We start from the raw sequence: 12,509 nt of genomic DNA, 5'->3' as shown, positions 1-12,509 counted from the left end.
CATAAGTTTCTAGGCATTATTTTAGATTCCAAGCTTACATTTATTCCTCATATTAAGTATCTGAGGGCAAAATGCCTGAAGACAGTGAACCTTTTAAAGCTTCTGTCGCGTACGACTTGGGGTAGCGATCGAAAGTGTTTGCTTAACTTGTATAAGAGTCTTGTCCTCTCACACCTTGATTACTGGTCTATAATTTTTAATTCTGCAACGCCAAGTGCATTAAAAATTCTAGACCCCGTTCACCACTTGGGTATCCGTCTCGCTACTGGTGCTTTCAGGACAAGTCCAATCCAGAGCCTCTACGTAGAGTCGAATCAGTGGTCACTTCATCTGCAGCGGTCATACAGCAGTTTTACATATTTTCTGAAAGTACAAGCAAACATTGAACATCCCTCTTATTCAACTATAAATGACATGACCGCTGCCACACTCTTCCATAATCGACCTGCAGCGAGAAAGCCGTTCTCTTTGCGTGTGAGGAACCTCAGTGAGGAAATGGGTGTTCCGCTGCTTGAACAATGTCCTATGGCTCCAGCGAAACTGTTGCCGCCGTGGCAGTGGCAGCCCATAGAGTGTGACACATCGTTCGTAGAGGTCACTAAACACGCGCCAGAGGCACACATTAGAATGCATTTCTTAGAACTCCAATCTAAATACTCGTGTACGGAGTTTTACACAGACGCTTCCAAGTCACATGCCGGGGTATCTTATGCAGCCATCGGTCCATCATTTTCGGAACCTGGTGTACTGCACCTGGAGACGAAGTATCTTTACGGCTGAGGCCTATGCAATATTATCGGCTGTAAAGTATATAATGAAATCAAAACTTAAAAAGACTACCATATTTACAGACTCGCAAAGTGTTGTGAAAGCATTGCAATCACTCTGTAAACACAAAAATCCTGTACTTAATGAGCTCTATTCCATTCTGTGTAAAGCATATCTATCTAACCAGCATGTGATTATATGCTGGGTGCCGGGCCATAGAGGCATCGAGGGTAATGTTCGAGTTGACCAAATGGTCACATCAGTTACATCTCAGGCATTACATCTCCCTACAGCTGTTGTTCCTGCAACAGATTTGAAGCCTTTCCTGCGAAAGAAACTGCGAAGCCACTGGCAACGCTTGTGGGATGCGGAAAGAAATAATAAGCTTCACTTGATAAAACCACAATTAGGTTTCTGGCCCCCCGTAACAAAAACACGACAAACTGATGTCCTATTTGATGTCCCGTCCTCCGTGTCCTCGTGGAGTGTCGGGAAGCTGAAAGAGAGAGAAAGAAATATTTTTCTCTAGCTTACCGGTATCATGTGCCTCTTCATCCCATCATGTTTCTTGGTGAAGAACCGCTTTTTAACGCCAAAGCAGTCGTCGATTTCTTTATCAATGTGGTCCTGCATGTTATTAGCCCATTAAGTTCGTAGCGCATCCTCTCTCCAGAGGATGCCGCTGTGATAGTAGTTTTTTATAGCACATGCCTCCAGGCCCTTGTGGTTCAAGGGCTCTGTTTAGGCAGTAGTGCTTCTTGCCAATTACTGCATCTTAAATATTTTAAATATCGTGTCATTCCCTCTCAATGCATTCTTCATTTCATAGTACACCTCATGTCATTGCCATGTACATTGCCATGTACATGTATATTTTACGCACTTTACAGCGATTATTTTTAGGCCCTTTTACAGCCACGCTTCATCTACTTCTCAGAATTCATCGCTCCACTGCACACTCACAAACACTGGCATGGCGCTCTTTGGCCATAACTGGCCCTTGCGCCATAAAACACCACACATCATCATCATCCCATCGAATTCCGCGGCGTGGATTGAAACCACTAGCTCCAGTTTAGCAGCGCAACGCCGTATCCACTAGTTTCACTATATAGCCACTAATTAGGCTACCGCGCAGGCTTTCTTTCTGTTCTTTTTTTTTCTTTTTTGAAGTATCGACTGAAAAAAAAATTCCACGTATGGCTTATGGCCAAAGATTAGCATATAGAATGACTAACTAAAACCATTTTCGGTGCTCGATCGAGGTCCGACTGCAATAAATAACCCCGTACAAATTACTCCGCATTCTGTTATGCGAGGAAGGCGGAAACTTGAATGGGATGTTGCGCTGCAGTTTACTCTTTCTTTTTTTTTAATATATGACAATGCTTCCCGTAAGTAAATGTGAGTACAATTAAGGCGCCGGATGGGGCAGATATGCTTTACTTGTTTGAAGCGGCAAGCAAGAAGGTTACATATGTTTCTTCGTCTGCTTTTCGCAAGACCTACTGATGGAAAACTATATGCGCAACAATACACGCGAGAGATACATGCTGCTTGATGAACGCGAAAAATATTTGTTCTCCAAAGTGAACCGTACAGTAACATAGTAGAATGAAAGCCGACACTGCGGCCGCAATGCACGCGCAATTACCGAGCGGCATTAAAAAATAAAATAAAATAAGAGAAAGAGAAAGAAAGGAATTTATTCTTAAGGCATAAATACATGTCATATGCAACTATGAACACCATTTCAGCGGTCTGATCCCAAATACCAGCGCGCGAAGTAGTACGAATGACCCTGCCGAGCAGTATCGCCAGCAGTTTCCAACGGCGCGACCTTGATGCGGCCCAATCCAGTTGGACCGCAACGCCGCCACAGTATTTTTCCACGTCGGGCGCCTCACTACAAAGCATGCGCCGCCCAAGCCGCTCGTCCCACTCGACCGTATTCTAGTACACTCTAGTACAACGCCGCTTGCTATTCCTCCCTCCCCCTCTCCCCTCGCCGGTGCCTCGAGCGCAACGGAAGAAGGCGCGCTCTCTCCGTGCTTTTCTTTCTTGCGCGCGCGAGATTTAGACGCGGTCGTCGGCTCCCCTCGCACGTTTTCACTCGCACATACAGCATACGGCGCACGGCGACTGCGTTATCGCCCTTGGACTTTATACGGAATATCTATGAGCCAAAACCAATTTTAGGGCCACAACGCATCATAGACACCATCTTTAGATAGCAAATACGGATCTCAAAGGCCATACTTTTACTGGCAGAAACCGAAAATACGTCATAGATGTCGCCCCCGGTACTTTGGGCGGCCAATGCCATCGTCAAGCCACCAAGCCAAGCGACATGAAAAGTCAAAATGGCCGCTCGGCTGGCGCGGGGTGGCAGTTCCCAACGTATGATGCGGGAACAGTCCCACAGTTACGACGCAACAGCGGGGTTACCAATGCATTGGGTTCTATGGGGGCTGTGCCGGGGCCGGCCAAAAGCTACGTAACAGCTGGGAAAATGCAGCATCCGGGAACGTAACAGCAGGGTTCTACTGTATATCCAAGCACATATCCCCTTTTCTTGAACAAAACTGCCTGCTAGACACCTGGCGACACAGGTTCCAAAAAGAGATGTCAATTACACAACTGCTGTAAATCATTCATGACATTGTAGCCATGTTAGACAAGCAAGAAAAAATTGGAATGATCTCTTAGTTTTCGAAAAAGCTTTCGACAGTGTTTCCCATTCAATGCTTTTCAATAAACTTAAGCCTACACTAAAAAATGACACTTGGAAGCCTTAATGCTTGCCTTTCCTGTCAAAAACAGGTGGTTCTGATTCACCACCAGTAGTAAAGATGGGCATCCCACAGGGATCAGTACTAAGGCCACTTTTTAGAGTGCAGCTCTTACGCGCCCGTTCCTGCGGCAAGCGTCTGCATAACCGAGCGAATGAGCACAGCGAAAGATGAAAGCGAACGCAGAGCATCGCGGGGAATGAAAGACGCGAGGAGGGTGCAGCGGAACCATGAGGCGGAAAGCGGCGGAGGAAGGTATGGTGAAAGGGTGACAAGAAAAGCGTAGTGCAGTGACGATGACTACGAGATGGCGCCAGAGTAGTGCACGTCTGGGCGGTCTGTCAGTGGCGGCTGCGGTGAATCTCGCCCAAACGCCACCCACACGCTGGCTCTCTTGATCTCCAGATTAAAATCTCAATCATACCGGCCACTGATGTGGTCGTGCGACCGTTTACGACTGGCGACCAAAAAGCGACTGAGGGCGACTGATGCTCACACCGGCAAGCCTGGCTGAGCGTGACCTGCAAGTCGCGATCCCGGTGATTATCGTTCTCAGCGGGAACTATAGGAATCTATGCAGTTCGCATCCACTTCGCTGGCATTATGTTCGCTGGTCTTGTGTTCCGGCAACAGCCATGGATTTTGATTCGAGCGAAGAGGAAGACGTCGTCCCTATGCTGATCTGCTCTGCCATGGTGTCAGCTGTGGCAGCATGGAAGCCTCCGAAGAAAACGTGACACTGGTGGGTCACGTGTGACCCTGGTGGGTCACATTCGCGAGAAGTGGCTGGCCACGCAAGCTACCTCCTGCCCGAACTTTGCGTGCATGACTAGGAATATTATAGTAAGTAACTTGTCATTTCTAGTTCGTGTTGTGCGGGAATCAGTGCATAAATTTTAAGGGAAGCTGTTAGCCTCTAGTTTTTCGTGGCATGCTCACCCGAAGAACGGCAGCTGGAAAAAGGGGTTTGTGTTTGTTGCGCTTTCTTTTGCTGCTGTTTAGCTTCCAGCGAATGCCACCCCGTACATTCGACACATTGCTGGAACTGCTGCATCCCAGCATCACAAGACAAGACACCAATTATACTGGTGTAACACGTACACTTCTGATCGCGATCAGGGCCGAGGATTTCTTGATCGCAATCAACAATGGTCGCTGCTACACGGTGTAACCATCTGGATTGAGTTATCATTGTCGGCTGATCTTCTGCAACTCTCACAGCTGCAAAATGCATCGGCTGCAAATGCAGATTTGCAATATATGGTTAAACTTGGACAATATTTCAATTTTACAGCATATACTAGTGCTTATAAAAAGCTCGTTGAACGTTTTTATTGAGCTGCTTTCGCTTTTTGTTTGAGCCTTTTCAGAATACTGCGCTAGAGGGCACAGACGTCAGCCTGCAATTGCGATCAAGACGTCTGACCTACCTGATTGGCTTGATCGCGATTGTCCGGATCTGGATCCTGCAAGATCGCGATCGCGAATGACTGTGTAGCAACACTCAATCCAAATCGAACTCAATCCGGATCGGCCCCGATCGCAATCAGAAGTGTACGTGTGACATTACAGGCCTGTAGTCTCCCATGGTGGCATGGACTTTGCATTTGGTGCTACGCAGGAGGACCCACTGGATGAAAACACATAACATCACTTTCGGCGTGGTGCTGATTGGTTTAGCAGTTTTGTGACCACGGTCGCACGACTTAAAAATAGAGAAGCGACCGACTTGCCTAAAATAGTTGCTTTTCAAGAAAAGCGACCATTTGCGACCAACTTGGTCGTGCGACCGCTCTTAGTCACCGGTGTGAATGAGCCTTGAGCGAGTCAGTCGTGCCATACTTCGCTGTATTTGCAATGTGCTGCACGAGAGAGATTGTCCATGCCAGCCATTATATCGCGAAATGAAAACACATATAGAGCTGCACTCAAATTTTGTATTAGGGTGTGTCCTAATCGTTGGTGAATTTTTTTCCTGGTTTTCATTACTGACATTACACAAGGCATTCCGGTAAACTTAAGGTTATTAGCTGATGCCTGCATCCTATATCATATAATTCGTAGTTAGTGACGAGGACCTCTTAAATTCGGCTTTATTTGAAGTGACCAGACACCCGCACTCATTGAGCCAACAAGGAAAAAGCCTGCTTTATTGTCTTTGGGCATTGTTTATATGCCCCAGATCGCAGGGCAAGGGAAAGGGAATTACGGGGAGGCGAAAGTGATGGCCACCAGATAATCCATGAAAGCCACCACGCGGTGCATGTACGCTGACGTCACAACAATCTTCTTCCCCCCCCCCCCCCCTTCTCTAAGGGGAGAACCGCTCGGGGGGGTCTTCAGATCCGAGTGGACTTCCTCAGGGTTGGAGTAGCACCGAGGGGCGGTGGGCCTGTTGATGCAGGAAATCCTGCTGCAGGTGGGTCCTCTGGTTCTGGATGGCCCGTGTTGCTTTCTGGCCGGATGTCGGTGGGACGCGGGACTGGTGAATTGGCCAATGAGCTGTGTTAAAATGGCGACGTCCCTCGTGTACTTTAGTTGGCTACTGGTGCAGCTAGTAGCGACTGCGATACTGACTTTTCTAGGTGGCGCTAACTATGCACCATATTTATCAGTTTCAGTTAAAAACTGGCGCGTTTTTTAAAATCCTCGAATCTAAGCCGACCCTAGAGTTTCGTATATGATTATTTGAAAAAAAACTATCGGCCTAGATTCGAATAAATATGGTAGGCCATCAGTCTCGGCGTCGTCATCCCTCGGCTCCAGCAGCATACTGACGTCCTGATGTGACACTCTTGGCACGAAAGGCAATTTATCTGTGCGATGGGAGCACACCCTCGCCAGGCGCCCACGTAGACGGCACTTGTAGCATACAGCTGAGCGGAAATGGCATGTTACTGTGCTGTGCCCCTGACCTTCACATCTGAAGCATGACATTCGGCGTGCCTCCCTTGGTGCACCTTTCTCTGTTACTGCATACACGTTTTCGTCTGACTTGGCCGCGCCTATTCCTTTTTCGTTCTCAGCTGCCAGCGCTATTTCTTCGGCCTCGCTTCTGGTCAGGCCTGTTTTCGCTAACAGTTGCCGACGTACTCTGGAGTTTTGCAACCCGCATACAATCCTATCCTGCAGCATTCTGTCCAGACTGTCTCTGAAATTGCACGTGTTAGCAATCTGACGAATGGCCAGAAGAAATTCTTTGACCAGCTCACCTGGCAATTGGTTGCGCGTGAAGAACTTGTACGGCTGGGCTATCTCGTTAGGCTCCGGCGAAAAATATTGTTGCAGAAGGGCCACGACCTCGCTGTATGAAAGTTCGTTCACCTTGGCTGGCGTGCAGCATCCGGCAATCACGCCCACCATGTTGGTGCTCAGCGCTGCGACGAGCAGAGCCCGTTTCTTCTTCTCTTCTGTAACGCCATGGCAGTCGGAAGAATGCCTCTAGATGAACTTGGTACGCTGGCCATTCATCGGTGGCGTCGTCAAACGGTGGTGGGCCTGTATAGCTGGCCATTCCGTTTTCCTGGTGGTGTTCTTCAGTCATCCCACCCTCGTCGCCACTGAAGTGACCAGACGCCAGCACTCATTGAGCCAACAAGGAAAAAACCTGCTTTATTGTCTTGGGGTGTTGCTTATATGCCCCCAGATCGCAGGGCAAGGGAATACGGGGAGGCGAAAGTGATTGCAACCAGATAATCCGTGATAGCCGCCACGCGGTGCGTGTCCACTGTCACAACATTATTAAAAGTACATTCTTGATGCACATTATGGCAAATAAAAGTAAATTAGCAAAAAACAGTGGTTATGATTATAACATGTAAACAGCTTCCTCTCCAGTCTGCCTACACTATCAGTAATCATACATTCTCATTTGTAACATTTTTTAGGTATTTAGGTGTCATATTCAGTTCAGATTTTAAATGGACAAACATGTCTCTTACTCTGAAAAGAAAGCCTTAAAGCAGTTGGGCTTCTGAAGGAGGTTTCTGAGAAGGTTCACACCAGAAATAAGGTTACTTGCATGGAAAACATTTCTAGTAGACTTCCGTTAATTCCAGTAGACTTCCGTTAATTCGACTCTGGTTTTTTCATCTTACTGCCTTCTTTCTCGCTAACTTCCTCAAATGACAGATGGTTTTTCTCCACTTCTCGGTGCACAGCGCGTGCGCGCGCGTAAATTAAGGAATGCGTACTATGCCCCGTTAACAGTCTTCTATACGAGATGTGCATGACGGGCAAAACGAAGGCTCAAATCGCCACTGTCACGGGACATAGTACGCGTTCCTTAATTATGCAGACCAGTCTCCAGTCACAGTACGAACACCTAGACACGTAATAATGATGCTGGCAGCTATTCAGAGCTGTTTCTGACGTTGCTGTGGCGATTTGGGCCCTCGTTTTGCCCTTCATGCACATCTCGTATAGAAGACTGTTAACGGGGCATAGTACGCATCCCTAATTATACGCGCGCGCCGTGCTCCAAGAAGTGGAGAAAAACCATCTGTGTTTTGGGGAAGTTAGCGAGAAAGAAGGCGGTAAGTTGAAAAAACTCTGAAAGTCGAGGGAATGTCGAAAGCCAACAAAAGAGTAAAGGTCTATCGAAAACTCTGAAGGCCTGCGAGCAAATATTGGGCGTCTTGGTGCTTGTACTGTGACCAGAGAGTGCGCATGTGTGTGTAAATTAAGGTGCATGCGCAATGTTCCGCATTCGTGGTACCTTTTCCTGCATGATATGCTTCACTGCATAACACGGATGTATTGTTTGCTGCTTCCAATGGATTGTTTTAGATGTGCCTCATATTTTCATGTAATAACACTTTGTTCATTATATTTTCTAGTGAGATAATGGGAAAAACAATCAAATGACTTACCAGCAGCTCCTGCCACAGCGAAACAAAGGCCACCTGTCAAAACAAATTTAGTTACCACCAACGTGGGTTATGACCTCAGCCATTTTTCTCGTCAGAAATGAAGTACAGCACGAGTATGTGAAATGTCGGTTGGCAAGTGCAAAACAACATAAAATTGCGCAAATTGCAAGGTATTATTCCTCATCAAATGACTTACCAGCAGCTCCTGCCACAGCGAAACAAAGGCCACCTGTCAAAACAAATTTAGTTACCACCAACGTGGGTTATGACCTCAGCCATTTTTCTCGTCAGAAATGAAGTACAGCACGAGTATGTGAAATGTCGGTTGGCAAGTGCAAAACAACATAAAATTGCGCAAATTGCAAGGTATTATTCCTCCTCACCCCTCAAATATCTGCGTATCAGGATACGTGGCATAAAGGGACTTGAAACATTGCTCGTCTGCACAGCCACCCCCTTCCCGGTCTAATGCGTGCTCCCCCTCCTCTGAAATAAATACCTGGCCCCACTGTCACAGCAAGGTGTACTTGCGCATTACTGCAAAAGTAAGTTTTTTATCATATTCTATAATGCTGCGGTGGCTTAGCAGCTATGGTGTTGCATTGCTAAGCATGAGGTTGCGGGATCAAATCCCGGCTGTGGCAGCCGGATTTCGATGGGGGCGAAATGCAAAAACGCACGTGTACTTAGATTTAGGTGCACGTTCAAGAATCGTAGGGTATCCAAATTATTACGGAGTCCCACACTACGGTGTGCTTTATAATCAAACTGCAGTGTTGGCATATAAAACCCCAGAATTCAATTCAGTTATTTGTCTTTTTGCACTGCTAATGCGTTGCACATGTGGAAAATTAGTTGCATTTAAAAGATAGTGTAATAACCCACATATAATATCCCAAGTTTGACCGGCATAATCTCTGTCACATAATATATTGGGGTCCCAAAACTTTATTCTGTGTGTCTTAATCCGTGTCTTTGAGACGATCGTGGCAGCACCATCACAAAAGTGAATGTGGCAACACGTTTGCTTACGCCTGCATACTATGCCAGAGAGACCATAAGGTCAGTGAGACCAGGCAGCAAGTGCAGAAACATCCCACTGTTAGTATATTCAGGTTTTTACCTTAATAGATTTTTGCAACTTTTAGGTAGGACCTATGTACCGGTTTTATTTAGCATTTTGGGGCCAATTTTTTAGCCTCAAAGGGAGGCATTTTCTGAAAACTATTGTATATTGAGCTCATTTATAGAAGCATGGTTAAAATGTTGACCAGTAATACTTTTATGAACTTACCTTGTTTGGAGGACTTTTTGGAGTGATATAAATTTTTTGTCATAGAGTTCAGACAGACACATCTGACAGACTGACCCATGAATTTGCATGAAACTTGGCCAGAATGCAGTAACCAGTCTTTCCAGCTGCCTCCTCCAGCTGGGCTTTCTTTTCTGCACTGCAATGACAATAATAATTATAATAATGCATCATTATTGAAAATTCATACCGTAATGAGTGTATGATGACAAGATTTAGCTTCAGCTGTCTGTGTTTCAGAAATCCTTTTGATTCTTCTGTGGTCTCAAAGTGAAGGACGGCCAGCTCCTGTAAAACTTCCTCAAAGCCTTTGTTGAAGCACAGTATAGCATACAGGGTGTTTCGGCTAACTTGGGCCAAGTATTTAAAAAACAAACATAGGCGCTACGCGTGTCGCATTGGCGCAGTATTGTTCTGAGCCGTATGGAGCACGTCATGATATTTTTTCTAATCCGTCAAGCTGGGTAATTAAGAAAGATTACTTAATTAACTTTTTAATTATTAATGCTTGCGAAAAGTCTTCAATACAAAAGTTATAGCGCTTGTGCAGAAACATCAGATTATTTTATCTCTGCTAAGATAACTGCCCTGATTAATTTTTTCCAGCATTTTTTTATGTGTGCAAAATTTAAAAAATACCATGTGACTGCCGGCTAATGTGCCGTGCTTTTAGTGCCCTCAAATGTAAGTTGAACGAATTAGCAAAGGCTGCTCCACGCACAAAGGTCGATTGAACAGACTGTCGGTGACTGCGATCGTGTTTTTTATCTCTGTCCTTCATCACACTGTCACCCTCTCCCCCTCCATCGCATTTCTTCATTAGTCCGAAAAGAAAAGGAAAAAATGCCTGCGCTGCGATAAATGCTGTCTCCAGTCCTGTACCGCATTCGCACGTGGCGGCCACTTTGTTGTAGAATTTCTTTCTTAAAACGGTACGCCCCTTTTGTCACTTAACGTCCATCGCACTCACCAACAACCTGTTCAATCGACCTCTGTGTGCAGAGCAGCCTTTGCTAATTCGTTCAACTTACATTTGAGGGCACTAAAAGCATTAGCCGGCAGTCACGTAGTATTTTCAGAATTTCGCGCACTTTAAAGAAACGCTGGAAAAACATTAAGCAGGGCAGTTATCTTATCACCAATTAAATAATCCGGTGTTTCGGAACAAGTGCTACAACTTTTGCGTTGAAGATTTTTCGCTATAGTTAATGATTAAAAAGGTAATTAAGTAATCTTTGCTAATTACCCAGCTTGGCAGATTGGAAAAAATATCATGACGTGCTCCATACGGCTCAGAACAATACTGCGCCAATACGACATGCGTAGAGCCTATGTTTGTATTTTTAATACTTGGCCCAAGCTAGCTGAAACACCCTGTATACAGTGGCCATTTCCACAACCGTGTTGGGGCACAGCAATTGCTGTTGAGATACTCGGCCGTGTCTTGGATTTGTCATGACTACAGCCTTTTTCTTGTCAGCCTCTTATATGTGGGAAGTGTCGCCTTCACCTGAGCACTGCTGAGAATGAGCTGGGGCCGATTCAGCCAGGGCTTGCTTGTTACACCAGGAGAGCGGGGCAAAGCTTGTGAAAGTGAAACCTCTAGCTACCATGCTTCAAGTTGGAATGATTTTTTGCAGCCTTCTGGTTGGAGAAAATTGGAGAAAAGGAGAAGATTTTGTTACACGTGAAAATGTTGAAATGTAGCTTTGCAATAAGAAAAATAATAAATTAATTAAAAACTTGACTTTTCAACCTGCATTGATTTTTGACAGCTTACATCTTCTCTGTTGATGAAATTAAATGATACTGGGGCAGACATTTTTGCTGATGCGATTGCTAGAACCTAGCCTGTAGCATTGTGTTGTGCGCAGGGGGCGACAGTTGGGAGATCCCTTTTGAGGCCATTGGTCATCTCCAGTTTGTGGGCAGTGGAGCTCAGGGTGCCGTCTTTGTGGGCCAGCTGCATGATGAAACAGTGGCCGTCAAGAAGGTCACCAGCTTGGCAGAGACTGACATCCGGCACCTGCGGAAACTCAACCACCCCAACATTGTGGCTTTCAAGTGAGTGAGTAATGTGCATGGCTGCCATACCAAGGACTTGTGTCAGATACATTTCTGCAATAATTGTTATTAAAGTATCACTAAATTTACTAGAAACTCTCTGAATGGCTCTTGCACCAGTTTGGAGAAACAAGTACTCAAAATCTGCAGTTGGAATGCATTGCTATTCCAATTAAGTTGCTATGGGGAGAAACTATATGCTGGGGTTATGTTTACAAGGCAATTTGCACAGCGCTACAGCAATGGTAGTGTGCCCAAAGGACCGCCACCTAGTGACTACCAGATAATCTCAAGAGGCTCAGTAGCGTGTGTGTTAGGCCACCGAGCCCATCCCAACAGAGTAGATTAACCATATTCTCAGGGGACACCTTGTGGTGTTCCTGAAATTGTGGACCTCAAAATGTGTGTTGCCAGAAGACCAGAAAAGACGATGGGCCATGGTGACCTTTAGGGCAAATGCACCTAGACAACTTTATCCTGCTGCTAGGACTCCATCCTGGTAAACATGCGGCTAAGGTGTGAGGCCTGACGTCGAAGCAGTGACAGGTCCTGCTACATGTTGCCATATAGCCTGGCAGGTATCCCATTTGTACTACATTCCTTGTACTACATTCAATCCTAGACGAAGAGAAGACAGTGCTTAGTAAACTTCAAGAACTTCTATCAGCCCACAACGGCCCAAATACACAAAATATGCTGTGA

At 45.9% G+C, this 12,509-nt stretch overlaps 1 protein-coding gene across 3 annotated transcripts in view; it reads left to right on the top strand.

Moving 5' to 3' along the window:
- Positions 1-12,509, top strand: part of LOC119456255 (mitogen-activated protein kinase kinase kinase 12-like) — a 237,110-nt gene that overhangs the window by 61,393 nt on the left and 163,208 nt on the right. For all 3 annotated transcript variants that reach the window (XM_037717919.2, XM_037717911.2, XM_049660863.1), the window contains exon 5: positions 11,618-11,807. In XM_037717919.2, coding sequence (XP_037573847.1) covers positions 11,618-11,807 — 190 coding nt within the window. The remainder of the gene's footprint in view (positions 1-11,617; positions 11,808-12,509) is intronic.

The sequence above is a fragment of the Dermacentor silvarum genome, chromosome 1, assembly GCF_013339745.2.
Source record: "Dermacentor silvarum isolate Dsil-2018 chromosome 1, BIME_Dsil_1.4, whole genome shotgun sequence".
Lineage (NCBI taxonomy): Eukaryota > Metazoa > Arthropoda > Arachnida > Ixodida > Ixodidae > Dermacentor > Dermacentor silvarum.
Note: the sequence above shows the minus strand (reverse complement) of the source record. Positions and strands in the feature narration are given on the sequence as shown.